This window comes from Misgurnus anguillicaudatus, chromosome 3 (assembly GCF_027580225.2).
Source record: "Misgurnus anguillicaudatus chromosome 3, ASM2758022v2, whole genome shotgun sequence".
Lineage (NCBI taxonomy): Eukaryota > Metazoa > Chordata > Actinopteri > Cypriniformes > Cobitidae > Misgurnus > Misgurnus anguillicaudatus.
Genome location: NC_073339.2, coordinates 47,381,905 through 47,400,959, shown reverse-complemented (window position 1 = coordinate 47,400,959; position 19,055 = coordinate 47,381,905). Strand labels below are relative to the sequence as shown.

Here is a 19,055-nt window from a genome sequence, read left to right as displayed (position 1 = left end):
ATTTTATCTTTTGGAGTCATTTAAAATGACCTTAAAGCACAATTGAACCCTAGACATTTTAGCCTGTTATTAGGGGTCACTTCCATTTTGCATTTTTCATGAGAAAAAAAGTGTGCACAATTTCGATAAATTAGATTGATAGTGTGTTAAAGCGAATTTTCGTTATGGTCTTTGATGGACTCGATTAACCAGAATGCACTGCGCAATGATCCCACTAACCAATGATCGATGCAGCCTTCAGGGTTGTTCTACTTCATGCCGTCATCTGGTTGCCGCTTCTTGTGGCGCAAAGTTCGCAGTACTTTGACGTCATTCAGCTGAACAGATTACTCGAAAAATTTGAATATTCAGCCAGCACTTTCGTCGGGAAGATTTCAAGTACTGTTTTTCAGCCCAGTTTTTCTGCGGACTCAGGTAATGTAAAATGGTAAAAATATCTAAAACATCATTTGGTTAGTTGTTGCTTGTTTTGTGTAACTACAGTAAACATACTACGTAGAAAGTTATTATCATATTGTTGTTATTATGAACACGAGCAAAGTGTCAATCAAAGAATGTTATCATCTACTGTCAATCATCTCACCTAAAGACCCGCCCCCATTTAGAATGTTTAGAATATGTAGTCGTGCATTTTTCTTCCGGTGATTTGATGACCCGTCAAATCACCATTACTTTAACAGTTAAAAGCATAATTTTTTATATGGAGTTAGTACATTTCAACAATCAACTACATATATGTGATGAAATATAGTGTTGGAGCATAATGTTGTTTTAGGGGGGACTTTAAAGTTAAAATCTGACTTTTTCCATGTTTAAGTGCTATGATTGTGTCCCCAGTGATTCTAGCAACCTAGAAAATGTGAAAAAAAATCAACCCAGTAACTTAGTTTCGGTAAACCATTCTCTACAAGCACGTGAAAAATAGGTAATTGAAATTTGGCTCCCCTTATGATGTCATGAGGAGCTCTTATTATAATAATACCGCCCTTAATCTGCACTATCCAACCACAGCACTGCCATTTAGTGCAGAGAAAAGCAAAATTGAGTTTTAATTGCAACAAACCACCATCATTGTGATCAGTGTTTGAATTTTATCAGCTCATTTGCATTTTAAAGGACACACCCAAAACAGCACATTTTTGCACACACCTACAAAGTGGTGATTTTAATATGCTATAATAGATTATTTATATTGTGTTTTGAGCTAAAACTTCACATATGTGCTCTGGGGACACCAAAGATTTATTTGACATCTTAAAAAAGTCTTGTGCCATGGCCCCTTTAAAACGTCTTCAGTAAGGCCGGAAAAGTCCAAGCGGGCAAGGACCCTTCACCATGCCAATTGGTTTCTGCCATTGGGCCAACAGGTGGTTCCCTTATAGTCACTATAGGGTTAGGCCGAAAAATTAAACACTGAAGCTTAATGTGAAGACCAGACAGGCCATTGCCAACATCACCTAGAAAAAAACACCTCTCAGCATTTCATGATTAGTATTGTGTTTTCACAAACCATCATACATTGTAAACTTTAAATGTAGATGTCATAAGGGTTTACTATACAGGCTTTACTGTATATACACGTTACGAAAGTTTAAATGGAAATTTCACCTAAAAAATTTTAATTACCTGATGATTTACTCTATTCTCAATGTACTTGATTAACTTTTTTCAGACAAACACGATCTGAATTATATTAGAAAGTGTCCTGGCTCCAAGCTTTATACACTGTAAAAATGTCTGGGTTATTTTTGACCCCTAATGGGTAAATATTGGACAGAACACATGCTGGGTAAAAAATGATCTAATGTTGGGTTGTTGTTATGCAACCATGAGGTAATAATAACCCAACATTTGGGTTAAAACCACCCATTATGGGTCATAAATAACCCAGCCATTTTTACATTTATGATTTAAAGTCCAAAAAAGTCCATTCATCCCTCACAGAAGTAATCCACACGGCTCCAGCGGATCAATAAAGATCTTCTGAGGGCAATCAATGTGATTTTTAGAAAAATTCTAGCTTCTAGCTTCTTACCAAAGCCTTTTATTCATTTAGTGGACAAATTGTTTTTTAATTTTATTACTGAACTTCAGTATGAACCCAATGAGAGGAAAGTACATACTTGTAGTATAGTATGAGCAAGAAAAGGCCTCCAGCATGGTGCAAATGTGATAAAAATGTGTTAAAATAAATATAGATGTATCTCTCACACAGTCATACATTTTGTTTCCAACGAATCATCATCACAAGATCTTTTTCCACAGCAATGAGGAATTGAAATGAAGCTTTTTTTGGTCATAAGTGTGACATCATGGAAAATAGAAATACGCTTTGATCTCATTTGCATAGAGAGCATTGACACAGTGGCTTTGCACAAAATCTGTGACCTGTTTTTTTGGTGGTGGTGGTAAATGCTAATAAATAAATTCCATTCATCGAAGCCACAGGATTCTGCTCTGTAACACACAAAGTTTTGCAAAATCTAAAGAAATAAATGAAAAATGTTTTTTTAAACACATCTATCATTAGATATATGTAGTTGCTTTCTGTTTATAGGTGTCCACAGAGGAAGTGGCTGAAACAGCGGTTCTGCACTTTTCTAGAAACATCAAAAGCATCAACTCCGTGAGAGCAAAGGTGTTAGAAAAAAACTGATGAACTGGCAACAAAGACTAAACTTTATACATGCATTAAAGTCGAGGTATAACATTTAACTTAACTAGCACCAACTTATAGTTATATAACAATAAAACATTTCACCGTGTGGGCACCACCACTAAAATGTGCCAATGTGAAAATTTGCAGCAAATGGCTTTCTATCAAACTCAGGTTGTATTTTACACTTGCATTAATAGAAGTGAAATCCAGATGTTTACAATCCAACAGATGTCTCAAACTAGGCCATACTGTCATTTTATGGCGTCTGAAAAGGAACAAAAATATAGCGGTGCATCACAAACTCATCTTACTAATTTTAAAGTTTGTGTAACAAAAGAAAGCACTTTCATTTTTAGCATTATACTTAATAAAAGCATTAAATATATAATTTGCTGGCATTATTTTGACTGATCTTAAAATGTAAATCTGTTTAAATTAGCAACTCAATGTATTTTTGTTTATTCGCTTATTATTCAGTATAGCTTTTTATGTGTAATGTGTTGGAGAGATGCAGACAGAGGCAGCGGATCCATATGCAAACATTTTATAAAATAATACGAAACAAGGCAGACAGACGGAACAACGTAAACCATAAACGAACTGAACAGGAACTAACACATCACATTACATTTAAACAATGATTGACAACAGACAATGGAAACACTGGGGTTATATATCAAAGATACACCTGGGAAACAATCAGCACATGGACCAATGAACAAAAGAACTACAAACATGGCAAACAAAAACATAACTTCAAAATAAGAGTACAGGACAGGGAAACACAGACCAGGACCATGATATAAAGTGAGATTAATAAACTTAAAATGAATTTAATGTAGTAACCACTAGGTGTCACTGTGTATACTGATGTGTTAAAGAGAAAGTATGATGGTCTGAAAAAATAAAAGCTGGATATTAAAAGTTGATTGTAAACTTCAACTCCATACATAGCGTGACATGGTAACCCCTAGCTCTCCTTCCTCAACCAGAATATCTGCACAAGGGCCTCGTCCAGCCTACCACACTGTAAAAAATATTTTTTGAATTTGTAAATAAAGTTAGCATTATATATGTATGTTTTACGAACAAATACTAACAAAACTTCAAAATGTCACATTATTTCAATGACTTACTTGCAGTTTCTTTTTTATTATTTGTATTTAAATACATTCATAAATTGAAATGGAATTGCTCCAGTAGTATTAACTTTGTGTTTCGTCATCGAAATCAATTGGTGGAAAAAAGACAAACACAAGTAAAAGATACTTAACCCAGATAAAAGATGCACATGCTCAGCTAACAGAGATCAAACGTTATGACAATGTCATGTTTTAATGTTCACACAATGTTTAAACAACTTACTTTTTTGCTTGTTATGTAAATAATAGAGAAACATTGCATTTAATTATAAATAAACATAATTATAAAACATAATTTTTGAATGTTCTGTAAAAATATTGTTGTAGAAAACACAACCCTGCCAAAAAAAAAAAAAAAACAATAGACACCATCACAGAATTTCAATTGGTTTTATTGGGAATTTTATAGGCAGTGTAGTGGTTTTAATGGTAAAAGCAAATGGTTCCTATTGGTATTTTAATGGAAACCATTAGAATTTTCTGTAATGGTTTTATTGTGTTTTTCAGCAGGGAATTCACTTATTAAGTTCAGCTGTTGATGTTTTGTTGCGTTTAAAGTCACTATTATGGTGATGAGTGTTTGTTTTAGTTGGACTCTTGACCCTTGAGATCCTGTTTGCTAGTTTTGCCCTGGTTGCATTAACTTTGTGTTTATAAAGCAAATGTGTTGCGTTAATGTAAAGTTAATAGTGCAATTCTGTGGTGGTTAGTACATAATATAAATAAAGATCATCATCTATTTAATTGATTAACTCATTCATCAAAAGTTTCTTTTTTGTCAAAATGAGATCCAGCACTCTCATAGCAGTTTGTCATTAAGGATTTTTAGGAACTGTGGACAAAAATGAACCGCTGTGCATTTGGGACGCACAAACGTCAAGAATAAGAGTATGAATCTCAACAATGGTGACAATTAAATGAAGAACTTGTTGCAATGCAATGATAACTTATTTTCTTTGTCACCATTGTTGAGATTCATACTCTTATTCCTCTTGTTTGTGCATCCCAATTACTTAAAAATCTAATGTAAACATTACTTAGAAATTCTAGTTGATAATTGTGTTTAGCCTTTATTTGACAATTATTTTAAATTGAATAGCTTTATCTGAGTGAAAATAGTTTCCTAGCTTTTTTCAAGTAAATACTCCACATTTTGTTCCAGTGCACTGTCTCCTCCTCTGTCGAGATCAGCCAGTCTTTCAGCTTTAAAAAAAGCATGCAAACACAAAATCTCTTTGTGCTTGACAGGACACATACACACAAAATTATCTTGAAATACCAAATATTCTCATTAAACAGTCAGTTATGTCTTAAAGTGAACACATGCAGTTCAGAAAGAAATCAAATGTCAGCATATGGATCCATGCTTATCTGTTCTGTATCCTTAAAAAATCTGCTTATATGTTTGTGTCATTACGTTAATAAAACAACAGAAGACAAAAGGAATATCACTTCTGTAGCTTTAAAAAGATTAAATTTATTTAATTTATAGAATGAAGAAGACAGTGTTATTGTTCATTTAATTATTTCTATTCCTAAGTATACTAGTGTTAAACTTTATTTGCAACTTTCCTTTCTATTTCCAGTTGTTCTCTTTTTGTTTTCTTTATTTAAATTTTTGCTGATCTGAAAATTCAATCCATGAAATGTGATGCAATCGTACAATTATATAATTTAAAAGGTCCACCCTATTTCAGCAAGGTCCACTCAGTTTAAAAATCCAGACCTCGCCACTGCTTTGCACAACTGCAGCTCTCTGATAACAATCAGGAAGCTCATGTTTCTCTTCACTGCTGTTTTACTAAAGATCTGGAAGAGATTTAACTACAATACAGAGAAAAAATGAACACCAAACATCATCTTACACTTTTATTCTTTTGTGGCTTTGCTCTACAAACTGGTAGGTTGTCATTTTTTATAGACTTATCTAGAGTTTTAACAGTGCAGTGTTTAGCTAAAATTTGACATTTCATTATTTGTTTATTTTAAAAACATATGTGACCTGGTTCTACAGTGAATAATAAACATCCAGCACTCATTATCACAAAATAAACCATTACAGGATGATCAGGACCCGGTACATACTTTACGACTCCTTGACAATTGAGTAAATAATTTGGACAGAAAATTTATTTGAAATACTGTATTAGCTTATTTGTAACAAAAATATGTTCACATGAGAAAAGATGTTAAACAAGTAATTGCGTGCACATCCCACCTTCTGGCAGGTGCAGGAAAAAATAAACTACTAAAGTGAAAACAATGTGTAAAATGTGGCCTGAAGAAGACCCAGTAGGGTCAAAATTGCCTTTTATTAAATATGGGAGTTAAGAGCAGTGTTGCGGACATTACATTTTTTTTCACATGAAACACATACATTGTACTGTTCGGGTTAACCCTGTTCAGTTTTATGAAGTGCTCAATTTATTTTGTTTTATTTATAGTTTCTGCACAGATATGTGAGACGGATCTGCTGGAAGGGCAATCCTGCATCATTAAACTGGAAAAGAAAAGTGCTGAAATGATTTATAAGTTAGAATGGATCTTTACCAGCTTCATTGATACTAAAACTTATAAATCTCTGTGGAGAAATGGGAAGACTATAAACAACATTCCTGATGCAACTATTCAATCTGACGGATCATTAAGACTTCAAAATGTTAAATTGGACAACACTGGCGAATATAAATATGAAACTTATGATGGCCTAGGTAAAAAAACTGCAGGTATTAAAACGAACATTATAGTTTACGGTAAGAGTTTGTTCAGCAGAACACAATTATTTTACATCTAGTCTATAACAGTTATGAAAAGTTGTTGTAAATAACTTCATTATATGATCTCATGGTTCAGCAAAGGACACTAAACCCAATGTGAAGTTTACATGCGACGGTGAAACTGCTACACTCACCTGTGACATTCAGATGAAAGACAAAAAAGATATAACCTGGGTTCAAGACATGAAGGGTGAACATAAAATAAATCTAACCCTCACATCAAAACAAACAGAAGAAAACGCAGAGTATTCATGTCGTGTACAAAATCCTGTTAGCATTGAACAAAGTGATGTTAAAACAGTATCACGTAAGTAGATTTTATATCATATCTAATTCATCAATGTTTTACATAACTGTGTTATAGTATTTACTGAATATATCTTATGACCAAGTATATTTTATAAAATATATTTTTACTTACATTGTGTGCGGATCTGCCAAAAGGTAAAATAATAATGCAGTATAGTGGGTGAAGGGTTATTGCACTTGTTTAGGGTTAATAGGAATGGAGAAGCTGATTTTCAGTCTGCAGGTTTCAGCAATCCACAGGTTCACCGTAAAAGCAGACAAGTTTTGTGTACTCAAAACTTTTGTGAAAACCGATCACCTAAAAAGATTTAAGTAAACCAACTCAACATTTTTGTAAACTAAAAAGTTTATATTTCATTGTATTTCATATTTAAGTATACTATACTTAAAATTACTGTTTTACCATAAGTGTAGTGATCAGTCCTGTCCATGTCTCTTATTTTGAAGATCTGTTTTGTCACCATGTTTGTAGTTCTGTAGTTCTTTTGTTCCATTGGTCCTTGTTCTTGATTGTTTTCTAGGTGTGTCTTCTCGTTTTTTCCCTCATTATATATTTCCCAGAGTGTGAGCCGTTGTTGATGTACGGTTGGTTGGTTGGTTCATGTCTTGGTGATATTGATTACCTGTCGTGGATTATTTCCCTGTTTTGTTTATCTTGTTTTATGTTCACTTAATAAATGTTGCACTTGGATCCTCTGACTGCCTTCATCCAACGTTACAATATGTAGTGTTTACTTTTTTTGTTCCATGGTTAATGTTGGGCATTCTGGCAGGTGTATACTGTGTATTAAAACACCAGTTTATTTAAATACAGTTATATAAATAGACCAATGTAAAAATTATTTATATCCTGATTCTTAAACATGTATAAGAACAATCAGCATCAAGAACAACAAACAATCAAGAACAGGTGATCTAAGGATATATCCATTCCAAATGGCTTTTGGTTGGTTAACTTGAACATCAAATGTATGCTACAGGTATTAGTCACAGACATTGTTAGGTGGGTGTAACTAGTTACTAAGTAATTAGTTACTGTAATTTAATTACTTCTCCTTGAGAAAGTAAAGCAAGGGACTCAACTTATTTTTCCAGTAATTTAATTCCAGTTACTTCTGATGTAATTAAACTAAATTATGGACTTTTTTCTTCATTTTTTATGTATCCTTACTTTAAATACTTTGAGTTAATAATAAGAATAATGGTAACACTTTACAATTCTCATTAACTAGTTGGTTTTTAGCATTAATATTACTTAGATATTAGCTGTTTGTTTTTAAAGAGCACCTTCATTGCTAAAAAAGCAACGTTATTTTGTGTATTTGGTATAATACAATGTGTTTGCGTGGTTTATAGACGTTTCAACAGTAACAACATAAACACGCGGCTTTCGTGGTCATCACGTAACTTACGGTAAACTCTGCGAAGAATAAATAACAACAAAGTCCTTTTAAAGTAGTTTATTTATATAACAAGCAAAATAAACAACACGTAGATTATATAGGAACCCAGAACATTTGTTATTTTTGACGAGGTATTTGTTTAAGAGTTCAGTTAACGTAAATTTTTTGTAGCTGCAGACTTTCCTCTCTTCCTGTGACACACGGATTTGAAAAGCGCTGTGTCTCTGATTGGCCAGCTAATCTGTACATTGTGATTGGCCTGAATACCACTGATGTCAGCCGAAAATGTGAAGCTCCTTACCATGTTTAAAAGATTTGGTTGCTAACAGGACTTAACTTACAGGCTGTGAGTCTGAAGCGGGAGGAATTATGATGATAATGTCGGTCTTGTCTACATCACCAATCCCAGGAAGTAAACTGTTGCCTACAATCCGTGTGTTTGTTGTAGTCCAAGAAAAGAAATGAAGAGTTTCGTTGCAAAACGAGATAAATCCATTTTTTTACAATTTTGTCAAAACATGTTTATTATTATGTTATCATGTTATTATTTTGTTTTATGGTGCTACTTAGCTGTATTTTTTAAGTTATGAAGGTTTAAATCAAAACAAACCAACCGCAGTTGAATTGATATTAATTGGAATGCACAACCAAAAAACGAGATTTCTGAACAATTAAAAAAAAGGATGGTTAACTCGTTTTGCAACGAAACTCTTCAAATTTACGTTGGAGATGATAACTTGTGTCATCATTTACTTTGGGGTTTGTACCTTTTGCATATCATTATGAACTAAAACCCACTTGCACACCAAAGGAAATGTAAAATCGTGAATCTGACAATAGGTGCTTTTTAATACTTATAAAGCACATATAATGTAATTCTGCAAAACCTTACTTTCTTAATCCTACCCAATACTTAAATTTAACAACTACTTTACTAAGTATATATAAGCAGTTAGGAGTATATTGATGCAAAAGTAGTTGATAGTTAGTTAATAGTGAGAATTGGAAATTGATGTACTTTTATATGATTTATTGGAGTATCATTGTATCATTATCTTTGTATCATTTACTAAACAGGCTTTAGAGAGTAATTAGTAGCTAGTAATTTTTGGAGAGTAATTTATAATCTAATTACATGATTAAAGATATCATTAGTAACTAGTATTTAATTACTTTTTTGAGTAACTTACCCAACACTGATAACAGAAACAGACAATGTGAGTCATGTGTATGTAAGTGTGAAGAAAGTGAGCTCAGACAGTCATATCTGTTCATTTGATGAAGCAACACATATCTGACCTATACAAGCACTTCTGAATAATCGTAACTACAAAACAAAAAAATAACAATCTTTTCTAAATCTCCATCATAAATGAATGTATAACACTGTTGAGTCTTTCTTTTTACTTAAAACCACATCAAATATCACTTCATTTCCAAAACCTTTTCTCGTAATGCAGGCTCATGCAAAGCATGCTGGAAACTGGAAATCCTCCTCAACCAATCGTGTTGATTTAACATTAAACTGAAGTAAATGTTAAAATGAGGCGGTTGTATTGAAGTATTAAATAACATTTAGCTAAGTTCTTTGACTTATTTTATTTGAGTTTGTGAAACTTAAAGCAGTAAAATCTTTCAACACACATAAAACTTTTAAGTTGAATAAACTTTTTTCACATGTTTGAGAACATACAGTTCACTCATTTTAAATGACGTCATTGTACTGTTTGGGTTACAGGTTACCCTGTTCAGTTTCATGAAGTGCTTATTTGTTTTATTTATAGTTTCTGCACAGATATGTGAAAAGAATCTGTTGGAAGGGAATTCCTGCACCCTTAATCTGGAGAAGAAAAGAGGTGAAAAGATTAATAAGATCGAATGGACCTTTACCTCTTATACTATAACACTTAAAGCTCAAAAAACAACATTCCTGATGCAACTATTGAATCTGACGGATCATTAAAACTTCAAAATGTTAAACTGGACAACACTGGCAAATATAGATATGAAATTTACGATGACCAAGGTAAAAATACAGCAACTGTTGAAAAGGAGATTAGAGTTTACGGTAAGAGTTTTGTTCAGCAGAATTATTTTACATCGAATCTCTAACAGTTATGAAAAGCTGTTGTAAATAACTTCATTATATGATCTCATGTTACATCGTACATCTGCCTCCCCCTGTCTAAGGCTGAAAAGATGATGAGCTTGCCGGCTCCTTTGGGCGACCGGTGAAACATTCATCCTGGTCTGCTGGGTTCTGTAGTGACACGTGCGTTCTGTGAGGATTTGTAAAAGGATGAACCCAGATGCAGACGGCAGATACATGATAGATGATTTATTAAGAAAAAATGAAGAAAAAGTCTATACTTTAGTTCAATTACATCAGAAGTAACTGGAATTAAATTACTGGAAAAATAAGTTGAGTCCCCTATCCTTGTATCATGTACTAAATAGGATTTAGAAAGTAATTATAAGTAATAAAATACTTTTTGGAGAGAGTAATTTGTAAAGTAATCTAATTACATGATTGAAGATGTAATTAGTAACTAATTAATAACTTTTTTTTGAGTAACTTACCCAACACTGGTTGGGTGTAACTAGTTACTAAGTAATTAGTTACTGTAATTTAATTACTTCTCCTTGAGAAAGTAAAGCAGGGGACTCAACTTATTTTTCCAGTAATTTAATCCCAGCTACTTCTGATGTAATTGAACTAAATTATGGACTTTTTTCTTCATTTTTTTATGTATCCTCACTTTAAATACTTTGAGTTAATAAGAATAATGGTAACACTTTACAATTCTCACTAACTAGTTGGTTTTTAGCATTAATATTGCTAAGATATTAGCTGTTTATTCTTAAAGAGCACCTTCATTGCTAAAAAAACAACATTATTTTGTGTATTTGGTATAATACAATGTGTTTGTGGGGTTTATGTAAGCAATAAGGTACTCGAGGCAAGTGCTGTATCGTGAATAAGTAACGGCTGAAGGGCGTTGTTAGGCACGACGCGAAGTGGAGTGCCTGCAACCCCTTCAGCCGTTACTTATTCACGATACAGCACTTGCCTCGAGTACCTTATTTCTTTTATAAAACGGTTACCACACAACATTAAAGCAAAAAAAACACTAGTGCAACTTTCATGAAGCCAAACCAACAAAAGCATTTCTTCCGCTAGAAAAAATAGTCCCTGACTGCGAACATCAACACGAAAGCCCAAACAAAAACAACAAACTGTTCTCCGACTTTGTCTCATTATATGTTTATGTGTTGCTAAGGGTGTTGCTAAGGGCGCAGTGATATTAAATAGAACCGTTGGGTGAAGCGGTCATAGCAGTGTTTTATCGTGAATAAAGCACACCTATTGACCAATCAGAATCAAGGATTGGAACTAACCGTTTTATAAAGACAGTTTCAGCAGTACCAACATAAACACACGGCTTTCGTGGTCATCACGTAAGTTCCGGTAAACTCTGCGAAGAATAAATAACAACAAAGTCCTTTTAAAGTAGTTTATTTATATAACAAGCAGTGTTGGTCAAGTTACTTGGAAATAGTAATTAGTTACTGATTACTGATTACTTCCCTAAGAAAGTAATCCCGTTACTTTACTGATTACTTATTTTCAAAAGTAATTAGTTACTTTACTAATTACTTTTCAAAAACATGATGCACGACCTGAATATGCTACAGTATAAAGCAACAGGGCCGGTTGCATAAAGCACCTTAAGGGTAATTTTTCCTCAAGTTCACCCTTGTGTTTCCCTTAAACTTAATTTTTTTCTGTTGCATCTCCATGGCAACAATAGTATTTTATAACAACAAACCTGGGTCGCTGTCGTGAAACATTTAACGATTACCTTTACCTAAGAGAACCATTTAAGGGATTATATGCAACACCCTTAAATTATTATTTTACAATAGGTAAGGGGAATTTACCGCTTAAGTGTCATACTTAAGGGAAAAACTTAAAGTGCTTTATGCAACCGGGCCAAGAACTTTTAGACTAATTCTATTCTTTCTGCATATTCCATCACCTAAAATTGAATCAAATGAAACATTATCTGTTTTTACCTCTCGACACGCACTTAATCATGGGCGTGATGGCGTCGTTTTTTTTAACGCTGCTAACAATATCTATATATCCTACTGTCTACAAACATTATTTTAATAATATTAAATTAACATTACTATAGCTGGGGGTTCAGGGATTTTTCTGTAAGTTTCACATTCCTGTGCCGGCTTGTTAGATTTTAGGTGGAATTTTTCACTGTGGGTAAAAGTTTTATTCCCACGCAGAGTGTACAGCGAACGCTGATGTTTTTGTCACCTTTAACTGGGTTAAAGGCGGAGTCCACGATGTTTGAAAAACGCATTGGAAAAGGAGACGGGCCGACTACCAAAACACACTTATGGCCAATAAAATCAAATCAAACGCCGGGTTGCGTATGTATGGGGCGGGTCTATCAACAGAAGGTCCAGATTCTATTGGGGTAGGGGCGTGTTTGTTTAGGTGATTTCAAATATCAACATTGGCTTTCAAACATCATAGACTCCGCCTTTAAACTCAAAGTAATGTTGGTACTTCCAAGCATTAAACGCTGCATAGTCTTGTTCTCTTCCGCGCTCCATGTTGTCTTTTCACGTTCAACACTACACTGACTGACGACGCGGCACTCATACGTCATTGTCACTCGACTCGCGTCACGACACGAGAGAGTCTCACGAAACAAAATCAAGATAAAAAAATAACGCAGTAACGCAGCCTGCTTACGGGGAAGTAACAGTCATCTAATTACTGGTTTTGCAATTGTAATCCCTTACTTGAAAAAAGTAATCAGATTACAGTAACGCGTTACTTCTATCGCCTTACTGCCCATCACTGATAACAAGCAAAATAAACAAAACGTAGATTACATAGGAACCCAAAACATTGTTATTTTCAACGAGGTATTTGTTTAAGAGTTCAGTTTCAGCAACTAGTCAGACCATTAAACAAACAGAAACCGGAAGTAAAGTTCAGACCAGACTTTTATCGCCTCACGTGCGCCCGACGAAACGGTCTATAGTTAAAAACACATTCGTTTCCACATAACGTACATTTTTGTAGCTGCAGATTTCCCCAAAGTATGCTGGAAACTGGAAATCCTCCTCAACCAATCGTGTTGATTTAACATTAAACTGAAGTAAATGTGCAGTGCCAAACTCCTTAGCTTAACTGGCAGATTGAATGCCATCAACCACCAAAAGTTTGTCATTATTTGCAGTGTTTGTTAAAATGAGGCTGTTGTGTTGAAATATTAAATAAAATTTTTAAGTAAGCTAAGTTCTTTGACTTATTTTATTTGAGTTTTTGAAACTTAAAGGTGCAGTGTGTAATTTTTAGGATCTCTTGACAGAAATGCAAAATCATATACAAAACTGTATTATCAGGGGTGTATAAAGACCTTTTTATAATGAACCGTTATGTTTTTATTACCTTAGAATGAGACTTTTTTATCTACATGCATCGGAGGTCCCCTTACATGGAAGTCGCCATTTTGTGCTGCCATGTTTCTACAGAAGCCCTTAATGGACTAAGTCAGTGTTCTTCACTCCCAGCCCTGGAGAGCCGGTATCCTGCAGAGTTTAGCTCCAACCTTAATCAAACACACCTGAGCAAGCTAATCAATGTCTTCATAATCACTAGAAGATCACAGGTAGGTGTGTTTGATTAAGGTTGGAGCTAAACTCTGCAGGACTCCGGCTCTCCAGGATTGGGAGTGAAGAACACTGGACTAAGTGTTTATACTAAGTTGTCTCCGACGGTGGCATGTTTGTCCCGTGGCGGCTACCGTAGCTTCTCTATGTGTTCCAAAAGCGAGGGTGAGCAGTAGACTGAGCCATTGGTTGCAATTCACAACCTCATCACTAGATGCCGCTCAAATTTACACACCGCACCTTTAAAGCATTAAATCATTGAACACACATACAACTTTTAAGTTGAATAAACTTTTTCACAGGTTTGAGTACAGTTCACTTATTTTAAGTGAGTACATTGTACTGTTCGGGTTTACAGGTTACCCTGTTCAGTTTCATGAAATGCCCATTTTATTTTATTTTTATTTATAGTTTCTGGGCAGATATGTGAAAAGAATCTGCTGGAAGGGAATTCCTGCATCATTAAACTGGAGAAGAAAAGTGGTGAAACGATTAGTAATACAGAATGGATCTTTACCAGCTCCATTGATAATAAAATACATAAAGCTCAGCAGAAAGCTGGGAAGACTATAAACAACATTCCTGATGCAACTATTCAATCTGACGGATCATTAAAACTTCAGAATGTTAAATTGAACAACACTGGCAAATATAAATATGAAATATATGATGACAAAGGTACAAAAGCTGCAGGTATTGAAAAGGAGATTACAGTTTACGGTAAGAGTTTTGTTCGACAGAATTATTTTACATCTAGTTATGAAAAGTTGTTGTGAATAACTTCATTATATCATCTTATATTACAGCAAAGGTCACTAAACCCAACGTGAAGCTTACATGTGACGGTGACACGGCTACACTCACCTGTGACTTTAAGATAAAAGACAAAAGAGATTTAACTATAACCTGGATTCAAGGAAAACAAGACATGAAGGGTGAAAATAAACCAAATCTAATCCGGACTTCAAAACAAATAGAAGAAAACGCAGATTATTCATGTCGTGTACACAATCCTGTTAGCAATGAACAAAGTGATGTTAAAACAATATCATGTAAGTAGATTTCATATTACATCTAATTCATCAATGTTTTACATAACTGTGTTATAATATTTACTGAATATATTTTATGACCAAGTATTTAAAAATATATTTTTACATTGTCTGCAGATCTGCAAAAAGTTGAAATAATAATGCAGTATAGTGTTATTGCACTTGTTTAGGGTTAATAGGGATGGAGGGGAAGTTGCAAAATTTTAATTTGATGATGTGTTTGACATTGTCAAACAAAAACTGTAACAAAATGATAATTTTAACTCATTGTTTATGCATCATTGTGCATATTTACATTAATATGATAAATAGCCTTTTAAAAGAGATAAAAAAACATAACAAATAAACATTCTGTCAGATGTGTCCAGGTGTTTAACTGTTTGTATCCATCTCGTGTAATAACATTAAACAACATAGATTGTACACATGTTTTACTGAGTCTGTTGTTGTTTTACAGGTGGAGGTCATTTTAATTCAGCCAGGACAATCTTTGGCGTTGACCTTTGGTTAATGGTGGGCATTTTGGCAGGTGGAGGAGCCCTACTCATCACTGCTTATTAAAACATCAGATCTTTTAAATACAGTTATATAAATAGTTAATTGTGAGTGACAATGATTCATATCCTGATTAACTGCTACTCTAAAACAGACCCAACAATCGGCATCAGGAAAAACAAACAATCATGAACAAGTGATCTAATGATCTGTAAAAAACGTGGGCAGGCTGAGCGCAGATCCACATGCAGTTATATTTCCAAATTAAACATAATAAACAAACAAACACAATCAAACACTGACAAACTAAGATGAGCACACAATGAGAACCAATGAAAAAGCAGAACAAAAAAATCACTATGGAAACAAATGAAGAGATGGGTGTGGTTACAATGAATTACCATCACAACAGTGAACAGAACAGCAGGGAAATGATAGAAAACATGGCAGCAGCAGAACACAGAACTAAACTTCAAAATAAGAGCACAGGACAAATCAAAGGAACCACAGACAGAATCATCATGATAAAGGACACAAAAGTGTTAGAAGAAATAACTTCATGTGACTTGCACACGGTTGTTTTAAGTGTACTGATGTGAATAAACATCTGATTTAATGATGCTTTAGTGATTTTGTTTGTCTTTAAATATATAAATCCACTGCCAGTAAAGGATCTACTTTTAGTATACGGTATAAACAAGATGACACGCGTGTCTGGAACAGTATTAAAAATGACATCAAATTAACAAAAAGGTTTTCATAAACACAAAGTCTGCAAAAAGTAAAAAAAGAAGACTGTGTGTGTGAAAAAGCACATGCTTCACCTTTATCATTAGATTTATGATGAAGATGCTTTCTGTTTTTGATATTCACAAAGGATGTGGCTGAAACAGCGGTTGTGCACTTTGCCTAGACACAAAGCATCATCATCAGCACCAAACCTGTGAGAACAAAGCTGTTCCGGTAAAAATCTGGTAAATAGACCACAAAGACTCAACTTTGTACATGCATTAAAGTCAAGTGAAATATTGTGCAACACCCATTGTTCTAATTACTAATGAATTTAACAAGAAAATTATTAAATGATCATTAAACAACAAAGTCATTTATGCTAACCACAGAAATGTGTTAGTATGAAAATCTGTGGCAAGGGGATTTTAAAATCTCTTTATCAAACTAAGGCGTATTTTTCACTTGACTGCATTCAACCACCATCAGCACTTTACCACACCGCTATCAATCCCACCATTTCTGATGAGTTCTGCAAAAACTAAATGAAACCACTAACATTTGTTTATCAAAGATATAATGTTTGAGTCTGTTTAGTTTAAAGTCTGCTCGTTATTAGTTGCTGCAACATTTAAGTATTTTTTACATAACATTATACTACTGTTTTTCATCGCCAATTATAATAAAAAAATAATGGTTTTAGGTGGCTGTCTGTGTAACTGCATAAGTAGGCTAATATATAGACCAGGGCTCCGGGGCAGATCCACAATGGATCCAGACTGGATCTGCCGGCTTCAGAGCCGATCCATTGCGGATTGTTCCAGAGCTTATTGCTATCAGAGTGATCCCAAACTTTTCATTTCGCGACCCCAACCCAGTATCGTGAAATTACGTACATTTTGTCCTATTCTCTTACCATTGTCGTTTCGGTTTAGGGTTAGATTTACATAAAATGGCATCCTTATCCAAACCCAACTCTAACCCTAACGCCAGGTGACAATGGTTTAAAAATAAAAAAATATTAAAAAAATAAATCACGAAAAAAAGGTATAAACCAATACTTAAAGTGACATCCTTAACCAAACACCAAATCTAACCTTAAACCGAAGCATCAATGGTTTGAAAATAGGACAAAACAGTTGAGTAACAAATACGTGACAGTGACACGTAAACAGAAATCCGTGACATGTTCACGCAAAAAGGCAGAAAACGTGTCAGTGTCACGAAAAAAGACTCACAAATCTACGTGACTATAGGTACATAATTTTGTGACTCAGGGTTGCGACCCACTTAAATAGATATAATCTATCCTGGGACACACCAATATAGCCTATATTTTTTATGGAAAATGAGGAAACACTATTTTTTTCTCGTTTACTATAATTATAGTAATTTTACAGCCCAGTCCCACGAAATTTTTGTATTTAGGCATGTTATTTTTTAATTCTTTTTTCGTGAGTTTCTTACCATTGTCGCTTCGGTTTAGGGTTAGATTTACATAAAATGACATCCCTACCCAAACCCAACTCTAATCCTAATGCCAGGCGACATATAAAAAATAAATCAGAAAAAATAGTATAAACCAATATATAATGTAAACACCAAATCTAACCCTAAACCGAAGCGACAATGGTTTAAAAATAGTAACCAATACGTGATAATCACACAAATTCGTTATACGATCATGAAAAAACGCGGAAATTTGTAATATTATTAAAAAAGAATAAAAAAATTACGTGACTATACCACGAAACCCCATTAGACTGGGTAGCAATTTTATTAATGAGATGTAAGTTTACCTAAAAGTTTAGCGATATCAAAATATATGTACCGTGTATCATATCAGAATGAATGTCATTGTTTGTCATTTGATGGATTAAACTGTCATCATCATTTTAGTCAGTGCAAAGATTGCTGTAACTTTTGCCTCTCTATCGCCATCTCTGTTTAAAACATATCATTACAGTTTTTACATGCTGTACGATCACATTTGATGAAAAACAGCATTTCCTGCTAAATCCGACCTGACAGATAAACTTATACAGTATAAGTCATTACTATAAGCTTACCGTTGTAAATCATGGTAAGACAATGAGATGATTTCAAACATTCATTGGATATGTACTTGCTCAACTGATTTATTTTTTATTTTTAATCATTAAAAGTTACAAATTGCAGCTTTAAGATAAAATGTCATGCATCATACAAATGCTGTGCATAACCACACTGTTAGACTTTTTATTGCCAGTGTTGCCCCATTACAGTACCATACAGTACATGTTTTTTAGAGTATGATGCCTTTATCCGCAGTTCAATTTTACAGTATAATACTGTAACCTAGTTTAAAAAAATATATTGCCTTGAAGGGGAATTGAACCCGGGTCACCTGTGTCATAGGTCTGTAAAACTACCACAACGTCACTTGATAAAAGTTTCTCGCTACACACAAGTTGCCTCTTCTGTCACTCTCCTGAACACTTAGAGGAGCGAAATCTTGGCGTCACTAGTGTTTTGAAGTCTTGAGGTCAAATTCAATTCTGAGAGCAAAGCATTTATCCATAATCCCTTTCTTGTTTCTATCTACAATTCTCAATAAATTATTTACACTGCTGAAAACAATTCACATTTTGAAATTTGCTTCACTGCTAAAAGAATAACAAATAAAATGTATTTCATTTCATAAATATATTTTATTTTTCCATTTTATATGCTTTTATAACACTGTTTTATTCAACTACAGTAGCACAACTGCTGTTGTTTACAGCAGTCTACCGCAAATTCAAAAC

At 33.9% G+C, this 19,055-nt stretch overlaps 1 protein-coding gene across 1 annotated transcript; it reads left to right on the top strand.

Moving 5' to 3' along the window:
• Positions 1–221: 221 nt before the first annotated feature.
• Positions 222–16,160, top strand: LOC129445091 (cell adhesion molecule CEACAM2-like). The gene is made up of 6 exons (XM_073866362.1): positions 222–414; positions 6,246–6,512; positions 6,655–6,885; positions 14,405–14,713; positions 14,800–15,051; positions 15,503–16,160. The coding sequence occupies exons 1-6, from the start codon at positions 222–224 to the stop codon at positions 15,604–15,606; spliced, it is 1,356 nt and encodes a 451-aa protein (XP_073722463.1). The 3' UTR covers positions 15,607–16,160.
• The last annotated feature ends 2,895 nt before the right edge of the window (positions 16,161–19,055 follow it).

Coding starts and splice junctions, on each gene's coding strand:
- LOC129445091 (XM_073866362.1), top strand. CDS start 222: ATGATCGATGCAGCCTTCAGGGTTGTTCTACTTCATGCCGTCATCTGG. Junction 415..6,245: donor CAGTTTTTCTGCGGACTCAG/GTAATGTAAAAT, acceptor TTTTATTTATAG/TTTCTGCACAGATATGTGAG. Junction 14,714..14,799: donor AAAGGAGATTACAGTTTACG/GTAAGAGTTTTG, acceptor CTTATATTACAG/CAAAGGTCACTAAACCCAAC.